The sequence below is a fragment of the Cebidichthys violaceus genome, unplaced genomic scaffold (assembly GCF_023349555.1).
Source record: "Cebidichthys violaceus isolate CVI_PGR_0920_01 unplaced genomic scaffold, fCebVio1.0.p SCAF_10, whole genome shotgun sequence".
In the NCBI taxonomy this organism is placed as follows: Eukaryota; Metazoa; Chordata; class Actinopteri; order Perciformes; family Stichaeidae; genus Cebidichthys; species Cebidichthys violaceus.
Genome location: NW_027176263.1, coordinates 13,014,161 through 13,033,564, shown reverse-complemented (window position 1 = coordinate 13,033,564; position 19,404 = coordinate 13,014,161). Strand labels below are relative to the sequence as shown.

The window sequence follows — 19,404 nt, the reverse complement described above, 5'->3', positions numbered from 1 at the left end:
TTTCTCTCCTAATATATTTCAAAATTGAGGTATTGCAAAAGATCTTGTCGGTCAGAAAGCACGCTTTGTCGTCTCTTTTTTTGTTGTCTTTTAACAAAAAGAACTGCTGACTGTCAAACTGTTCCGATACAAAGAGTAGTGCATAACAAATATCTATCATAGAGAAGGAACGAACATAGAAAAGCTGTCTGGGTGAGGGAAAGAAATGTCACAAAAACCACCCAGAATTCACTTTCATAGGGATACTTATTATTACTCATGGTTAGCTTCTTTTTTTTTGACAATAAAAAAAAGAAAAAGAAAGTATCTTCAGCTTAAGTTTCAATTCGTTTTTCTTGGACGACAAAAACATCTATCCTAAAGCAAAAAAAAAAAAAACAGTTTGCGACTAAAACGAGAAAGGGACTGCGGGGGCGCCAGCATGGGACAATCACACCTCAAGGACAAAAAAAAGAAAAAAAGAAGGGAGGGGGAGACAACACACATAATGTTGATGTAGGATCCCGTTCGGATTGTCCACAAAACTTCTAAAAACCAGTGTAAATTGGCCCCACCCCCACCCCGAACCCCCTTGCCGCCCTGTCTAGCAGCCAATGCGTTTCTAAGCTACTTTTTTGATAAAAACTAAAATATATAGATGTCCACCATTTTTTTTTATTTAGCAGGTCCATTACTTCAAGCTTTGCAGGAGAACAAAAAAAAAATCTGGATAAATATGGTAACCCCAGCTTGCACATGTGGCAACGTCACCCCCCCCCCCCCCCCCCCCCCCCAGCAATGTAGTGAGAGCACGTGCAGAGCTCAGTTTATCGACCTCCAGTAGCTTCAACGTTTCATTTTCATCCCACCCGCCCCAACTCCCCTTCCCACCTGCCCTAGTTTCCTCATCATAAATCAAACGCACCTTCAGGCTCCTCTGCAGGTGGCTGTTTCGCTCTGCGTGTCCGGCGGTTTTTTTGTTTTCAAGGTCGAACACATGAGCTCTTTGGTTGCGTTCGGAGACGTAAACGTGCGCTTTTTTTCTCGGTTTTTTTTGTCAACGGTGGTTTAAAAAATTAAAGACCTTGGTTCTCGGTTTAAGCTCACATTGTCGCGCCTTCTCTTCCGATCAGACGCCGCCTCGTCTGTAGGCTTGTTTGTGTGCGTAAGAAAGACAGCCGTCCGTGTGTGTGTCTGTGTGTGTGTGTGTGTGTGTGTGTGTGTGTGTTGAGAGGCCTCCGTGTATACTGGTGCAAGTGTGTGTACGAGAGAACATATATACGTGTGCATACACTAGTTATGAAGTTTCACAGGACTTCTATGTCGGACACTGACGACAGTTAAAGCGAATCACAGTTCTAGGCATACTCAGACCTAACTACGTACGGTATAAAAAATTGCACAATTATATCAACAATCACTGCAAAAAAAGTACTTCACCTATCATAGACAGTTGTAAATGGTAATCCTACATTTAATTTGATTCGTGATATTATTAAGGTTGTTTTTTGTTTTTTTCTTCCCCGCTCTGTATGGGAGCCGCCATGATTCCAGCCCTCCCTGTTGCCGTCCAGTTTCGTGCGAGTTCGAACGTACTCTACGTCCGCAGCGTGTTGTGCAAACATGGGCAGAATCCAATAGTAGACGTGATACTGAAAAGTCTATTGCATGCAGCAACCTGATTGAAATAAACATGCAGTTGGAAGGGGTTGAACCCACCCCGACCCCCACAAAAGGTAGCCATCGTTGTCCCGAGGGGGGAACGCCCAAATCCCCCCTCCCCTCCCCGCGATGGCTCGTCATTCTACAACACTAGGTGCTCCTCTTGATCTGCTATCTGTTATTTTACACCCTAGCCTGAATAAAGTACTTGTGGTATCTGTTCCTACCACAGATTTAGCAGCAAAGCTATTGCAGCATTACGTTTACATAACACTAAAAAAGTATGTTATTAGAAAAATAAAAGACCTAGAAACCAAAAGCAAACTAATCTGATCGCGCGTATGAGGTATTCATATTTTCAGAGTCAGAATTGAGAGCGAATACAGCCGTGGTATTGTCACTCCGGGCGATATGGGCCCACACTACTGGGTAGCTGGTGAGTCCTGCTACATCTCGCGCCGCCTGTTTAGCTTTTCCGTATGCATTCATTTCATTTGCCTTTGGTAAATTTGTTTTTCTAGTAGGGGCAATATAACTACAGCTTTTGAAAATAAGTGCATGCTCCTTTTACATAAAATTCTAATTATCTATGTTTGTATAGATAGGTACAAAACAAAAAAAATATATATATTTTTTTAAATATTTGTATGGTCCCACCTCTGTCTCAGTAAGGAGGGGGTCCAACAGGACGTACCACACCACCCAGTCAACTGAACGGGGGAACTGAAAGTAGCCGGGCGTCGAACATACCATCCCGAGTGTGTGTGAGATTTTGTGCCAAAGTGCAAATTCTAAGCTGATAGACTTTTCGCATTTCACCCCCCCCCAACACAATGCTTCTCCGGAGGGGAGCAGTAGAAGATAAGTTCAGAGCCATGTGGTATGAAGAGAGTCCCGTGTGTTTGACGGTATCCTTTTTGCTTTTTTTTCATGAGGTGTTTGCGGGGGAGCAGGGTGGAGTGGGTGGGGCTGTGGATGGGGGGGGGGGGGTTCCAGCGCTGTCCCGGCCTGTAGGGTAGGAGGGGAGGGGGGGGGGGGGGTTTCTAGGGGTCAAGGTGCGGGTTTCGCCGGGGCGGGGCGGACTCGTCGACCCCCCTCCCCCCTCAGCTCCAGCGGAAGGACACGTGCCGCGGGCGGTCGCCGCCCTCCTTCACCAGTGGCTTGTGAAACTCTCGGCCGGCCCGCGAGTGGATGCTGGCCCAGCAGTACTCGCAGTAGTACTGCAGGCAGGTGACGTTGGCACAGAAGAAGGGGGCGAACTTCCCCCCGCAGCGCGCCCCCTGGCACTCGTCGCACATCTGGTCGTCCAGAACGTACGGCTTCACCTCCACCTGGGAAGAAAGGGGGAATCGAGAGGAGGCGTTTAGTTTAGTCTCATCCACAGACAGGCTTAACACACATCGAACGTTATTTTGAAGCCAGTGTCCACAACCCCCCCCCCCCCCCCCCATGCGAGGCAATCTTCTTTTGCAATCTTCTAAAATAGAACCAGGCAGGTATCCTTCCGTCCACCGGTGAAACGAGTTTGACCGCTAAGCCGGGGGGAGATGAGAAATGAGAGCTCAGTCGCCATGGAGACGCCTCGGAGCACAAGCGGGCAGGGGTTGGACGCTAAACCTCGTTATAGCACGGCCAGAAAATGAAAGGTCATTAAATCCTTCAACAGTAGACGACCCTCTCAGCTCAACTCTGCGTCGACTACAGTGCAAGTCTGAACACCGCCATGCAGAAACCGTTAAAAGCCAATATCAACCCAGCGGACATGAAGCTGACCAAGGTTAACAAGCTTCCGTGTCTCGTCATCGAGAGCCACTTAACGGCTAATGGAATTGTGGATGCCAATGGCCAGAAAAGAGAAAATTTGATGGAAAAATGGCAAAAAAACGTGTTCCATGCCACAACTATTCTCCAGGATGTGCTCCCCTTCTGCAACGGATACAGATTCTTTAAAAGCGTGTCGTTTACCAAACCCTTTGTTGCCTTGGTAAATGTTCTTTAACTTGTACTCCAAGTCATAATACAGACACCCTAAACTCCCGCTGGAGATTGACGTTGATAGCCGAGGTGGGGTGGAGTGCCCCGCCCGACAGAGGCTCGGCTTCCTGGCTGACGACCAGTCTCTCTTGGTCACGATCTGCGCCGCTGCAAATTGGCCCGGCGTGCCTAAAATAACCCGTCTGCAGCAGAGCCCCGAGTGGATATACATGTATAGAGAGCTACTATAATTAAAGCAAACCCTATGTGTCTGCAACTTGAAAACATCTGTCGGGACTCCGGCAGCCAAAGGCCGTAGTTATTGCGCGGCCGGGGCCTGGCCTTCCGTTATTGCGGGCTGCGTTGAGTCTGAAAAGCCGGCTGTAATGAAAGCTCTGGTTACACGGGAGAGCAGCTCTGCAGCTTGTGCTATAGGAATGACTGCGGGGAAAAAAAAAACAAAACACAGCAACCCAAAGCTGCGGTAGAGACAATGCTTTCCTCTCAGAGGACGGATGCTGTGAGGGGAAGTGCGTGAACTCGCTCACCCTTTTGTCGATGTCGTTGTGCTGCAGCTGAACAAAGCGAGCGCTGATGGCGGCGATGTAGCTCTGCTGATTGGAGAAGGCCACACGGCCGGCTCCCTTCGGGTACTTGAGCTCGGGGTCGGTGTCGATGCCGGCGTAGCAAACGCCTCCGTACAGCCGGTCCATGATCATAGCCAGCTCCACTGGAGGGAAGGAAAAAGATGAGGGAGAGAGGCGATTAGTGCTGCAGCCAAGAGTTTGTGTGCGAGTTAAAGACCCTTTCATTTTTTTCCCCTTCAAACCTGAAAGCCTTCAAAACTAAGCGAGAGGTTTAACTTTTGTGATTGACACTGTTATTAAGTGATGCAAAAAAAAAATCCACCCTACTGCACTATTCATCAGGGCAGCGGTCTCAAACTGCGGGTATAATTAGTAGGGGTCACATTGCAGACCAGCCTGCGATGTTTATCCCAAGAACAGAAAGCCTGAGCCTTCCATTACACCATGAATTCTTAACATGACGACCACTTGGCCCGCTTCCTGGAAACCCGAGTAGAGGATTGCTTTCTCACAGGAAGAACTTTCATTATGGCCTCCGGCCTCCGTGCCAGCCGACGTTATGAAGCCAATTTAGAGGCTAAAAAAAAAAAAGATATCCCATTCCTATAAGTACGTTACCTGCGCGCAGGGGCCGCGGCACTCCCCCTACAAAGATGGTCTTGCGGGGGTCCAGAGGCTGGGAGCCGTCCATGACAAAGTCACTGTCGCTCAGGTTCCAGGGACGGATCTGGACCTGCATGACAAAGGAGGAAAACATATTAGAAGGTTGTTTATTTTTGCCGTGCCAGCAGCTTGGCTCTATGGATGACGATGTCGCTTTTTAGTCCAGACTATCGGCTGAATTGCCATTACACAAACATTCAGGGTCCCCAGAGGATGAATACTAATGATCCCCTGACCTGTCAAAATGTCAATTTGTCCAAGGACATGTCCCATTAGCCTCGACTGTGCTTTTTGTTTGACACTAATTAACACATGCTAACATGATAAAATAACACGATAAACATTATACCCGCTGAACATGAAAATGCTAGCACCGTCAGTGCAAGCAGATTAGCGGTCTGACGTTAGCATTTAGCTCATAACACCAACATGTGCAAGTACAAGCTCAGCCTCTAATTACTTGAAGAAAAACTGGTGTCCTGAAGAGAACTGTTTAGGACAGGTGGGGGGAATGGGGTGGACATGCAAAGACATGAATCTACTTCTACCACTCTGACACCTACCGGTTTGTCTTTGATGGTGGGACTGGACACACACAGGTAGAGCTTGCCGTCCTCCTCGATGCAGGCGTCGATCAAGGCCTGGACAGAAGTCTCTTCCTGGAAGAGCAGGAAGGCGTAGCCTGGAGAGAAGAACAAAGGTGGATTTTAATATATGAAATATATATATATATATATATATATATATATATATATATATATATATATATATATATATATATATATATATATATAACATACCCTGTGACCATGATACTTTAAACTTTGTCCTCTGGGCAACAAGCCAAAAACATTTGAGTATTTCTTTCAGTCACAATCCCATGACCGAGCCCCCATACAATTTTTCTCCGTGTAATTATTCACAGTTTCAGACATTTTCGTCTCCAGGCAGGCAGACGACCTTGTGGCCCGCTCCTCTCCGTCCTCATTTGCCTCGCCCGCCTCCGTAAGACTCTCTCCAGCCAGCACCTCGCTGTCGGCGCTGCCTCAGATTAAATGGCTAAGAGTGCTCCACTTCTGAAAGAACCGTGCAAAATCGACCCAGCCTCACATATCTGCCCCCGAGAGTGAGCTCAGGTAGAGAGAGTTTTGGTGATGTCTTTGCGAGGCCGAGAGCAATTCAGACAGTCACTCTGTACTATTGAATTATTTAGCGTTGAGAGCAGAGACCTTATCCAAGGTCAGAGCTATTAAGCCGTTTCAGGAAGGATGAAAACAAAAAAAGGGGTTACATCCATCACACAATGCCACAGGGGTCGGGTGAGCAAAGGGGATCTGATATATACAGAGAAAGGAAAAAAGAGCCACTTTTTGACAACCAAATACAATAAAAACCAAACACTTTGGCCTAAAGAGACAAAGGTGAATATATTTGCAACGCCGTCAAAAAGCAGCAGATATTGGCGCACGCGGGCGTCTTTTCAATAGGTTGTAAATTGTGAGTGCATTGCTAATGTAAGCAGAAGCCCAGCACCACCTGTGGCCCCCATGAGTCAGGGGAATATGAGCTGCCGTCCGGGCGGAGCAAAGTGGGACTGGTAGATATGCACAAGTGGACGCAATCACGCATGCAGGCCCGGAGAACTCTACTGGAGTACACTCTGTCTCCAACTTCCAATCACGTCTTCTTTTGTGTTTCAATGTTGGGCAAAGGAGAGAAAGAAAGAAAAAAAAAGAGCCGTACCCAGGCAGTGTGCATCAAAAGGTGGAGTGGAAAAAAAAGCAGGTGTGCGTGACGCGTGTCCCGATTCCTGTGACGTGTCCCTCACAATGACGTGACGCGCGTCTTTCTGACATTTGCGTCACCGTGCGGCATGTCGAGTCTCTGTGTTACAACCTGATGACTTTGAGGTGTAATGGAACCGCGCATGTGCACAGATCAGTGGACAAATGTGCAACAGGAAACGTCATTGAACTAGAGCTTAAACTTTGAGTCAGTCGATTAGTGGATGAAATATATCTGCAACTACTCTGATAATTGTTTGATTGTCTTGCTTGTTTCCTCATAAACTGGTTCCAGCCTCTCACAATGTGGCAATTTGTTGCTTTTCTTTGTCATATATACGGTAAACTGGGGGACGTCCCTTTGGGAAATTATAATTGTCATTTTTCGCTATTATCTGAGGACTAATCTATAAATCAATAATAATTAGTAGACAGTAAATAAAAAAAAAGCAGTGTTGCTTTCAGCTCTAAAAGGAATACATCAAAAACCTTTTTATAGCTAATGGAACTCTGGTTGCGGAGAAATGCAAAAATTAGAAACAATAATATTAAAATGAACATCTGTGTTGCCAAGAATGTGCTCTGCTTGAGCCACACATTCACTGCTCTGCAATGGATATAGATTTTAGTAAGTAGTGCCGCCATAAATAAGAAAAAAAAAAAGTCTATTGACAGCGTGAAATAAAAAATGATCAATGTAATTACCACATTTAATAGGCTGCTAAGTACCTCACAAGGCCCCCAAGGTCAATTAATGTGCCAACAACAGAATAAAAAAAGTATTAGAATAATGGCAACAATGAGAGTAAGAGAAGAAAAGGCAGTGAGTATTGAGAAGCAGGTCCTCGAGAGGACCGATGAAGTGATGGCAACACAGACGCCATAATTATCCGCGTGTCCCTTTTGGATTAATATCAGAATTTTGCTCCATGCTAACATAATTGTTTGCAGCTAGTGTTATGCAAAGTAACCACAGAGGCTCTTACTAATTAAAAGTTTTTAGCGGTTGTTATCATCAGCCTTGTAGAGTCAAGTAACCTCGTCTAATAAACCTCGGCGTGGTGATTTTTTCTCAAATAACGGGCTGTACCATCGCGGGCACAACATAAAATATTCACAACACCAAACTAATTGCAATCAGCTGCTTTAAGTGACCCGCTTAATCTCTGTCTTCTTGTAATTGGTTAACGCAGAGCCAACTCCCCTCTGGGCCAGCCACAAAAAAAACAAAAAACAGAATTAGACTCGACAAAAAGAGGATTTTGTGCATTGTCATCGTTCTCCACGTGCCGCGTCATCACCCCGACATAAGACCCCAGTCTCCGTGTCGCTGGGTTACATAAAGAGGGTTTGTCATTGGGAGAAATCATGTGGTTTAGCACTGACATCCCCCTCAGAGAAAAAAACAACTGCAGTCTTGCACACACACACACACACACACACACACACACACACACAAAAACAGCATGAAAAGGCAGAGCTAGCCAGCAGCTCATACAGTCTGAAGGAGGGAACAACGTGTTCCATGACCCAGGGCAGGAGAGAGAGAGAGAGAGAGAGAGAGAGAGAGAGAGGAGAGGAAGGGAAGGAGGGGGAGAGGAGTGAGACAAATGGAAAGAGAGGGGAGAAAAGTGAGAAAAGGTAGGCAGAGAAGGAGCGTGAATGAGTGCCATACTGTACAGGCAGGGAGGTTAAAAATACACGGGAGGGCATGGAGAGCAGGACACGAGCCTTTTCCATGAGCTGCGATCGATTTTACGGTGAAGGAACCATAAAGGCCCCGTGTTTACTTCTGTGACATCCCTCAGACCTGTCAGGCAAACTAACGTTTACAAGATGCCATACTTCAAGGCAAACTGCATGTCTTTAATAGACATCAGTGTTATTGGGCTTTAAAACATACTTTTACAATCCTAGAAGTAGGCCTCTGTGTCATCTGGCATGAAAATACACTCAATTTTGGACAACATAATGTCGCCTAGCATTTTCTGCTTTTGTCCCATCATGATCGAAAGCCTGAAGAACACGGATACTCAAAGCGGTCGGCGTGCACATAGTAAAACGAACATGGCCCAGATTCCACAAGGCTCTAATGTCGCTTTAATGCCCTCATATTTACCCTGAATGGGGCTGAGGATCTGTCTTTTTCCATCAGCCTTGCGCAGTGCAGAGGCTTACACCACGGGAGGAAAGCGCAGATCTGCAGTGGCTCGTGCCTGAGATTTATAGGGCTTTGCTTCTGAGCTCCCAGCACTGTCCAGGGAGGAAGGGAATACGTACACCCGCAGCATTTTCCAGCCTCAGAGCTCTGTTTACAGACAAACGATAGGCAGAGTGCCTCGCGGGTCACGCAGGCAAACCAGTGACCTCATGCAGGACGGAGTCTTTCCTGTCACGGGGGCCAGCAGTTCGACTCATGAGGAGATGGACGGTTACATCAACAGCAATCTGACGACTATTTGTCAAATTTCCGTAAAAGCAAAGACACTAAGTCCCTAACTGCGATGACTTAACCAGCAAATTGCTACCTAAAAACAGCATTAGGCTAGGGTTTGGGTATTAATGGAATAGTTTTTACATTTTGGGAAATACACTTTCTTGCCCAGAGTTAGAAGAGACACTTTCATTCCGTATGTTCAATATGAAGCCAGTTAGCTCAGCATAGCATTAGGACTGAGAACAGGTGGAAACAACTTTTCTGTCAAAAGGAAACAACATTTGGCTAACAGTTCTTATAAAGCTCACTAAACCTTATCCTTATAGTTAGCTAGCTGTTCCGCCGTTTCCAGTCTTTGTGCTAAGCTAACTAGCTGCTGTATGGTAGCTTCATAACCATACAGACATAATAGTGGTATCGATGCCCTTAGCTAACCCTCTTCAATGAAGTGAATACGCGTCAAATGATTCCCTCTAAGGTGCGGTGTGTAGGATTTGGCGACATAGCGGTGAGGTTGCAGATTGCAACAAACTGAACCTTTTCCCGTCGGCCAAAGGTGTAGGAAAACTTCTAGCAATAGATACCCCTAAATACTACACATTTTACCTTTAATGGAGTTTGACATTTTGGGAATAACACTTATTCACTCTCTTGCCAGGAGTTTTTTAATTTGTATGTTCAATATGAAGCCAGTTAGCTTAGCGTAGCATCAAGACTGGAAACAGGGGGAAGACAACAAGCCTGGCTATGTCCACAAGTCACAACATCTGGCAAGCAGTTCCTCTAAAGCTCACCAATTAACACGTTATAGTTAGCTGTTCCGTCATTTCCAGTCTTTGTGCTAAGCTAATTTGCTGTTGATGGTAGCTTATTTACTGTACAGACACGAGAGTGGTATCGAACCTCTCAGTTAACTCTCGGCAATGAAGTGAATCCACGTCAAATGATCCCTTTAAGTGCTTTCCACATCATGAAATCCAAATATAATGTGTCAGAGTTCAAAGCAAAGCAGCTCCGAGAAAATGCTCTCGATAACTTTTGAGTTATGAACCCAGATGGTCTCAATGGTCTAAAAATACACTGCCGAGTGAAAGTAATGCATTGCTACCTGTCTGGTGCTACCTGATACTTGACTTCATCCACGTACCACATTGCTCTCCTATTCTCTCCATTACTTCATCAACTGGATGATGCGTTGACTTTGCTGAAATCCAATCCACCATGACTCGATAAACGGAGTGAGCACAGTCACAAGGTGCATCTCTCTGGACTTAATAGCGGCATTCAAATCCAGGTTTATCTTTTTCACACTCTTACGTGTATCTGCAGATTCATTTCACATAGGCGACGAGGACACAGACATGTTTGGTCCCTGTGAACAGAATGATTGAAAAATAAATCCAGCCACTCGCCGTCAGAGAAGCATGGGAGCAAACCAGAGAACAAAATATACAAATTGGAGGTTTCAGGGAAAGCATAGATGCAGCCAAAATGAGAGAGAGAAATCTGCAGGGGGTCGTAACTCTGCCACAAAATGTAAACAGACCGACTGCTGACAGCAGAAGAAGAGGGATAAGGCGGCTTGGTAGGACGGACGGAGGGAGACACAAACATCTGCTTTCCTAAAAACAAACAGGCCCCAGGCTTTGGAGCAATTGGAACGCAGATAGAGTGGAGGAGGAGGAAAATCAAGCGTCACAAATCATCTCAATTTGAAGAAGTGACTCACTGGATATAATCCCTGCAAGAGAGTGAAGAGATAGACCGAGGCCGGAGTAATGCAGTAAGATGCAATACTGTGATTGCTGCCACTGCAGCACTTCTCCGCCGCCATTATTTGAGCCTTTGCTGCATCCGTGTTACATGAAAAAAATACTACAAAAGCTGATAATGACTGGTTGGGGTCAAAAGTAATCTTCAGTTGTAACCTTCTGAAGCCTTCAACCAAGTGTGACACACTGTTATTGCAGCATGACGCGGGCATTAGCATTTGTAGCAGCTTATAGCTCCCAGGCTCCGGCGTACTGACAGCATCACCTCCCCCTCCTCCCTCTATCCCCGATCACGGACAGAAATAGCTCCCTCGCATTTCAAGCTCATTGGCAGCAACACAGAGGGTGTGTGAGTGACAGCACCGGAGTGACCAGAGCTTATTGGGGCCTCTTTTTTTTAAAAGTGAGCGGACCGAAAAAAGCAGCATCGAATAGGTGTGCGCCATATGATATTGTTCACTGGTATAACTTTAAAGCAGCGTTAAATGTTTTTCTTACCACTTGGGGGCATTGGAACAAGCATTGATGTATAATCTTCTCATAAATGTTACAAGCAGTTGCCGGTTTACACATCCAGCAGACACAGAGTAGCATCTACTTCCTGTTTCTGGCCACAAGTGCATTGCTTTTTTAGCTCGGTTTTTCCTCTCCACCATATCCTGAGAGAAATATCTAGCTCTTTAGCAAGTTAATGCTCCACAGCTGCCTGCTGTGACTGGAAACAACCTTAATGAGAGCTGTGAGAGTGAACCAAACCACTAAAATTAGAAAAAAATAAAAAGGTGACTCTTCCCTTTAGCCCTGTCTTGATATCGCCTCTAGTTCCAAAGATTGCACGACGATGTATGTAAGCGGTCAATCTGAATAAAATAATCGGGGAAAAGTTACAATACAATTTAGAAGTTGTGAAAACACAAGAGCATTAAGCAAAGTTAGATAATCCCCGTTCCTACTTCCTCTCTAAGTCGCCAGTTCTCTTTCAGTACGCTGAATGAGTGCTCGCCTTCCTCTGAAGTTGGACTAAGCCACAATATGAGTCATCCCTAAACCAAAACACTTTCGTAACTTCACAGACACACGTCTAATGTGAAGCAGGACGGAAAGTGACAACCGTCTTCCATTCGGGTCGAGTTCGGAAGGACGTTTAACACGGAGAGAGGCCGGTGACCTCTTGAGGCGAATCCCCCATCTGTAAATCAGCCGTCACACAGTCAGCGCTGCGGTAGGACGCACTCACAACCACACAAGCGGATGTGCACTTGCTCTCGACCCCGAAGCTATTAGCGCTAAGTACTCAGTCACCAGGCATCTGCCCAAGCTCCCTTGCCAGTTAATATGGAGAGTGTGTTCTAAACAGCAGGTTCCCTCAGATTTTTGGAGTGGGGAGGGGTTTTTAAATTTGAGTGCGAGATGAATTCTACACAGATCACTAGTCCCGCGTGTCTCCGCCCCTTACATGGCGGCGTCTCATTCATTCCCCTAAAAGGATGCTACATTTTTCCTACTGGCTTTGGATATTAGTAGAGACAAGCCTATTCAAAATAATCCTCCCGAGCTAAAAAAAAAAAAAAGGGGATGTTGAAAAATGAGCGTGGGGGAGAAACTGGCAGAGATTTCCACAGGTCCTCCAGATGCAGCGTATTACCATCTGCCTATGGAATGTCAGTTATTTCCAGAGCGTCTTTAATAGATTTCCTAATATGACACACAGCAGCTCCTGGGCCAGAAGGAGTGATGTGGAGGCTTGGAAGAGGGTGGTGCTGCTCTGATCACCTGCCGGGGAAAAAACTGACACCCGAGAGGCTGCGCAGAACGGAGGAAAACTTTCACGCTCCTCAGGTACTCATTCAAGCAAACAGTTCTCGGGTCGGAACTCTTGGTGGCCAGTTATGGAGTCATCATATACTGCGTGTGCGTTTCTGGGAGATGACTGCATGGGGTCGCTCAAATAAACAGACACCTCCATGCTCGCCCAGCAGGAGCCACGTAATTCTGGGTAACATGACTCTTTACAAATCTCCAAAATGGCAACGCACCCGAGGTGATATTTATTGGTGTAGACTTTGATGTCAGATGGGAAAATAATACAGATTATGCTCTGAGAAACTGTTGTTACCTTTAGGTGGGAAGTAGGATTTGCTCTCGGCTTTGTGGGGCCAGTCGACCACCAGGTGCCCATAGCGACGGAAACTGTTGGTGATTTCATCTGTGAAATTGAAGAAAACAGAAGACATTTTTTTTTACTTGAATGTTACTTTCATGACATGCTAAGATGCCATCATGTAATATGCATGTGACGGACTCCACGCAGAGCCACCCTCAGCGCTGAGACAGCCACGGGTTTCTATTTTTTGCCGTGTTCCTTCCTGCTGCAGTGGTAGCCACTGCATTAAACAGGAACGCAGGCCGGTGCGCATCCACTCTGCACTGGGCTGACTCGTGCTGTGGAAACTCATGAATTTTTCAGCCGGCTAAGGGCACGTATTGTGCATCATGCGCTTGTGCAACGGGCGTAGACACACGTGGAAGTAAACACTTCATAGTAACAGTAAACTCTTACAGGTCCGTGACGTAGCTGGTCACAGATGTAACACCAAAGCATGTTAAACGTTATAGATATAGATTGTGAGGGTTAAAAAAACAGAACAAAAAATTTAAAAGCTATACGGACATTTCTCTGAGGCGTATAAAAGCGGAAGTTACTGTGATTTGGCTCTGGTCTGTACAACAAATTACATTTTCTGGCTTTTGGTTAGGACTCACTGGTGTTTCAGTTTCAAACTTTACAGCAAACCCAGTGATATATGGAGGACTGTCAAGGTTCCACAACATTTTAGGAAATACACTTATGCGCTTACTTGCTGGGAGCTAGACGAGAAGATCAATACCACTCACAACGGTAAATGGGAGTTTCCTGCCTGCAGCTGGTTAGCTTCGCTTAGCACAAATACTGGAAACAAGGGGGAAACAGCTAACCTGTCCAAATGTAACAAAATGTCTTGTTTGATTAATCCATACAAGTGCATGGCAGAAACAATGTGTTGTCATCTTACAGCTGGGTTCTGTGCCAGACCATGTCTTGGGGGCAGATCTCCCCCCCATTTCCAATCTTTGTGTTAAGATAAGCTAACCGGCTGCAGCTTCATGTTTGATGCACATGTGAGAGTGGTATCAATCTTCTCATTTAACTCTCGGCGAGAAAGTGAATAACTGTCATTCCTAAAATCTTTCCTGAACTGTTCCTTTAACTATGATAACCTCTCAGAAATCTGTTCTTTGGTTAGGGGTGTAAGAACTTGAAACTCTGCAGCAAACCCAGGCTTTAAAACAGACGTTTATTGTGGTTTGATAGTGTGTAAAATAAATATCCTCAACAAGGAGTGTCAAGGTGCCCTTAAGCAGGCCTCGAATACTTCAGTGTAACCGTTAGTGGCAAACAGCCAAAGACAAAGGCTGCACTGGAAGGCTTCCAGTGAATGTACGATACATTGTGTATCATAATACCTGCAGTAGGGAGGTGCTGAAAAAGAGCCTGAAGTTCAGTAGATGATAAAGGATCCTTTGTTTACCTTCGTCTATGTCAGGGGGGAGGCCTCCGACAAAGACCTTCCTGGAGTAGCGCTCCATCCTCTCTCCGTTCTGACAGCGGGTGGGCGAGTTCAGGCCCGGGGTCAAGGATGGGTCACCGTGACCGTCGTCGAGGAAACCGTCTTCAAAGGGGAAGAGACAGGAACGACCTGGGAGGAGCGGGGAAGAGAAGGACACCAGGAAGACAAAAAAAAAGGGGGGGGGGGGGGGGTGTGAGAGATGAATTAATGAATTAATCACATCTGGAAACCATTAATGTAGCAGAATCAGTTTTAGATTACCCTCAGAATTGAAAACTCAGTCTGTCAACAAAGTGCGATGATGTTTCCGTGATCATATTTTCAATTTGGTACAAAACTACAATGCCAATTGAAAATCTTTTCTTTTCCCCAAATTGATATTCTGTTATTATTTTAAAAATAATAATAAAAAAAGAAAACACCATATGGCCAAAAGTATGAGGACGCCCATGAATGTACATGAAGATTTCCAGGTTCCAAAGTCGAGAAGACGTTTAACAATCGTGTGCATGTGTGTATAATCTCGGTGTCTGCATACTTTTGCCCACACTGTAGATCAAATTACAATCGCGATATCGTAATGTCGTCGCGCCAACTTCCTGGTGGCTCCCACTCCTCCTAATCCTCATTAAAGTACCAGTCCTCAACATGCTGAACTGCAGCACACATTGAAAATGGAGGGACTTTTGACATTTTGAGGTATTCTTGTCGGACACATTAGGCGTGTGGAAGTCTGAACAAAATATGTCCCCCACTGGGAGGCTTCCACTAGTGCAGAGTCCAAATGTAATGTGCAGTGGAACCACATGCGTCTCTCTTTCTTTAGCAGGGTTGATAAATGTGGGAGGTTGTTCCATTTTTTAATCTGTAACACACAGTGTAACGCAGCCCAACGACCTTACAATCACACAGCAGCTTTTCCTCCTCGCTGAGGAAAGACAGAATTTTAGTCCTAAAAAAAAAAGAAAAAAAAAAAAAAAAGCACATCAAATCAGAGATGAGCCACGTCGGAAGCACCCGTCTTTGCCATTCAGATGATGAATCCCTTCTGAGTCAGCGTCATGAAACCCCTCCAGATTCATTTTGGCAGCACTCGAGCTTAACATGTGACAGTATTTGAAAAGGTTTAGTGTTTGATTTGGTGGCTGCGTCACTGACGCTGGAGAGATGAGATCCCTCTTGTGCCGAATCAGGTCGGGTGTGTTTTGTTTTTAAGAACTGCACATTATAAACGTTACAGCACTGACTCAGAATAGATCAGATTATTATTATTTATTTTTTTCTCCTCTCACCATCCAAGATTCACATAGACAGATTTGGGTGACCCTTGCCCCATGTTGATTCAAAACGCACAACATGGAAAAACTGAAAAACTGTCGAAATTAATATGATTTCATTCAATCACAGCACAGATGATAGCAGATAGTGACCCCCGGCCCCCGCCCCCCCCCCCCCAGCCTCGGAGAGAGAGAGAGCGAGAGAGAGAGACGTGGCCGGCATGGCAAGCAGAACCCCAGAGAAAGTGCCACACGTTACCTCTTCTGCGGCCATAGCTCCGGGCTGCTTGTCAGCACAGTGGGGGAAGGAGAAACACAAGGAGAGAGACGGAGTGGGTTGGGGTAGGAACAAGGGGAGGAAAGAGATACAGAGACATGGGTTTCGTGGAAATAAACCAAAAGCCAGGAACATCTCTAAGGCAACGGAGAAACCACAGATGGCCCCTGCCTGAGCTTCGGCAACGGGAGGAGGGCGATTATCACGGCAGCCCTCAGTAAACCTGCTTCACCTGCTTTGGCAAACAGACTCGTGCAGATGCTGGGGGAGTGCGGTGCTATAGGCGAGGCTTAGCCATGGAAATGGCTCAGATATTTAGGGGCATAACGCGACGCCCCGCGGGCCGAGATCATAATCTCGGTTTAATGAGCCCACAAATAGCTGGCGCTCATGATTATCTTCTGCGCATATCCACAAAATGAGGCCATGAAGCAGAGTGCATGCAGGACCGAGGGTGGTGCAGGTTAGTCATTATCGTGGCCTCGGTGGAATATTAAAACGCTGCTCTCAGGTCAGGTACGGCAGGCCAGGTGCGAGTGGAAACTTCCCACAGGAGAGGAGAGGGTGGCAGCCTTGAGGCTCTGAGGAGGGAGGATAGCATGCAGATAGGAGGGGAGCGGTGGAGGAAAAGGCTACAATGTGACGGCCAAACGGATCGAAATCTACGGCAAGGGCGAAGGGACAGCGTTGTGACCGCTTATATCTAATCAGCTGGTCACACGTGAGAGTTGTCAAAATGATCTTTTGTCTTAGATTTGTAACTCTCGTGTCACTGCAGTGACATCTTAAAAAATAAAGATAACTGTGCAAAGCTTACTAGCTTTTTCCCCCCAGAGCTTTCAACCACATTTCACTGTCCTCTCCATGTGTAACCAACTGTTATCACGTGACCTGAGGTCCATGAATACTGAGCAATCTCCATCCGCTGAGGAAGACTATGAGATGCTGTCAAAAGGCCTGAAAAAATAAAGCTGTAAATGGACCTTGAGTTCAGATTCTTTTTGCCAAAAGGAGCTACATTGTTTCCCGTTAGTCAAGGTCCATTTGGTAGCTTTCTGCGCATCTCAGTCTTCCCACCTTATACAACCATTTGTTATCACATGACTATATTTTCACTATTTAGTGAATGACAACTGAGCTTTTTCCATGGCAACCATGCAAACGCCATCCACTGAGAAAGATATAATATTGATTTGAAAGTTCCGTATTAGTACCAGTTCATCAAGGTGAACCGAATACTACCACCTGTTAAAACACCACATCTCATTTCAGGATTGCGTTTGAGTGTTTGTCTCTAATCTCTGAAAATCTTCCCACCTCAAGCTCAATTTGAATCTGCCGCGCCCAGAATGCAAGCCACCCGGGAGGCAAAATGTGACTTGAGATGGGGCAAATTCAAGCAAACAGCAGGAGAGGGTAACAGCGTTACCAAACTGATCCTCCTGCTCCTCTAAACGCATCAGTCACGAAGCCTCAAAAAAAAACAATATGGGCCTTTGCATTGTGAGAGCCCCATTGTGCGACTTGCCCTTCTGGCTTCTCTCTGGGAATATATTGTCTCTGAGCCTCTTCTTCTCCCTTGCTATGTTTTCATTAAAAAGATCTGTTTCTCCAAACCAAAACCCTGGGCAGCCTCTCTCTTCAGCTTTGCCCTCTCGCCGTCTGGCCTTGGCAGAAACAAAGTCACCTAGCAACCAGGGCGAAATGAAGAAAACGTTACGTGGGAAGCCGTCAGAAGCCTCAGTGAGAGAGAACTCAACCCACGAGGGAGAGCAAGAAAGAGAAAACTGCGCGTTTGAAAGTGATTCCTTTGGGCACGATGAGTTTGAGGTCTCCTCGCTCTGCTCAGCTTCAAAGTCGAAGACACTTCCACTAAGCTGTCGAGTGAACAACACCAATAAATCTGACTAGAGGACCTGCGCTCACCAACTCCTTTTATTAACACCCTTTCTTCGTCACTTCAAGTGCTAAAAACCATCCGGAGTAAGCGGAGGCCCTTACAGGTTCTCACAGCGTGAGCGCCTCGAAGCTAATGGGACGAAATGAAGGAGAAACACTTTCAAGTTTTAAACCAAAGCTTCCCCGTCTACACCCATCACAGGCCACGGCGGAGAGAGCCGCTTCTGACGGACTCGGAAGATCTGAGTGTAATCCCATGACACGACAGTTTAACGTCAGTCCGGGACACGCTCTCCGAGGATACGCGCGATGAAAGGAGCGAAATGAGGAAGGGATTGTCAATATGTGATGGTAGAAACCGATTCACCGAGGAAATTCGTACGTTACATGTCCGTTGAATTACCAATTTTTATACCCGACTGAACATGTCCAGAGAGGAAACTAGGGTTTCGCTGATTTGGTCTGATCTCCAGTCAGTCCAGACGACCGTATTTTTCTGAGCTTTGAACGAAAAGATGGGAAACATGACTGCCTCTAAAAGAACTAAAAGGGCTTGGCCAAAAAAAAACATGGGCCTCCAGGACACTAAGAAATCATGTCCCTGGTATTCCTATATTCATATTCAACAAATAAAGAGCACTCGGAATGGCAGCGCCTGGGCTGAAAAACCTTGTGGCATCCCTGTGGGATTAAAGACCTGATTTGTGTCTCTGGCTCGTCTCCCGTCACCGTTGGTCATCTGCCGGCTGGTGGGACACCGGGGGGGGGGGGGGGGGGGGGGGGGGGGGGTCTAGTTTTACATGCTGGGGTATTTTTGGAAGCGCTATTCACAGGTCATCTGGGCTTCGCCCCAGTGCTTAGAAGTCTGTCCTAGGTTTACGGTGTCAGGGAATCCAGACATTAGCAAAGGGGGTAGACACATGGGCCACTGTGGTTTAGGGGGTATATGGGTTAAATGAAAACAACAATACTTCCCGTTGTCAAAGTGAGACACCAAAGGCAAAAACATTGGTTTTCATGCACTGGTCAATTTTGAGATTTTGGGCTATTTTGCTTCAGGCTAGGGGAAAGAAAACATCCAAAATACACATTTGGATGTTTGTCGATGTATACTCTGAAAGGTTTTACAGAAAGGTTTTTGCACATCATTCATAAAAAACTTTACTCCTTAAACTATTTTCTATGGCTGATTCATGGAGTGATAAAAAGAGAAATCCTGTAAAAACCTTTGACTCAAATATGTCAACAAAATGAAAGAAGAATTTTGAGCCTTGCTTTATCCAATTTTCAGATTTCTGTTCTGGATATGTAAGCAAATTTACACAATTGCCTAATTTGCATATTTAAACACACATTTACAGAAAACATGTAATACAATTATTTTTGCCCTAATGTATGTATTCACAATGTTTCACCCTATTCACCTGGGGTGTCTCCCTTTCAATCCTTTAAAAAAGGACAAAAAGCAGCTGCAACACTTTTATC

The 19,404-nt window shown here is 45.8% G+C and overlaps 1 protein-coding gene across 6 annotated transcripts in view; it reads right to left on the bottom strand.

The window, feature by feature from the left end:
• Positions 1-759: 759 nt before the first annotated feature.
• cpeb3 (cytoplasmic polyadenylation element binding protein 3) overlaps positions 760-19,404 on the bottom strand; it is a 34,732-nt gene continuing 16,087 nt past the window's right edge. For 4 of the 6 annotated variants that reach the window (XM_068726544.1, XM_068726517.1, XM_068726535.1 and 1 more), the window contains exons 5-11: positions 16,003-16,026; positions 14,428-14,595; positions 12,975-13,064; positions 5,429-5,547; positions 4,821-4,935; positions 4,164-4,345; positions 760-2,972 (exon numbers count right to left, since the gene is read on the bottom strand). In XM_068726544.1, coding sequence (XP_068582645.1) covers positions 2,745-2,972; positions 4,164-4,345; positions 4,821-4,935; positions 5,429-5,547; positions 12,975-13,064; positions 14,428-14,595; positions 16,003-16,026 — 926 coding nt within the window. In that variant the 3' untranslated portion in view covers positions 760-2,744. The remainder of the gene's footprint in view (positions 2,973-4,163; positions 4,346-4,820; positions 4,936-5,428; positions 5,548-12,974; positions 13,065-14,427; positions 14,596-16,002; positions 16,027-19,404) is intronic. The other 2 variants (XM_068726525.1, XM_068726561.1) reach the window with 1 other exon arrangement.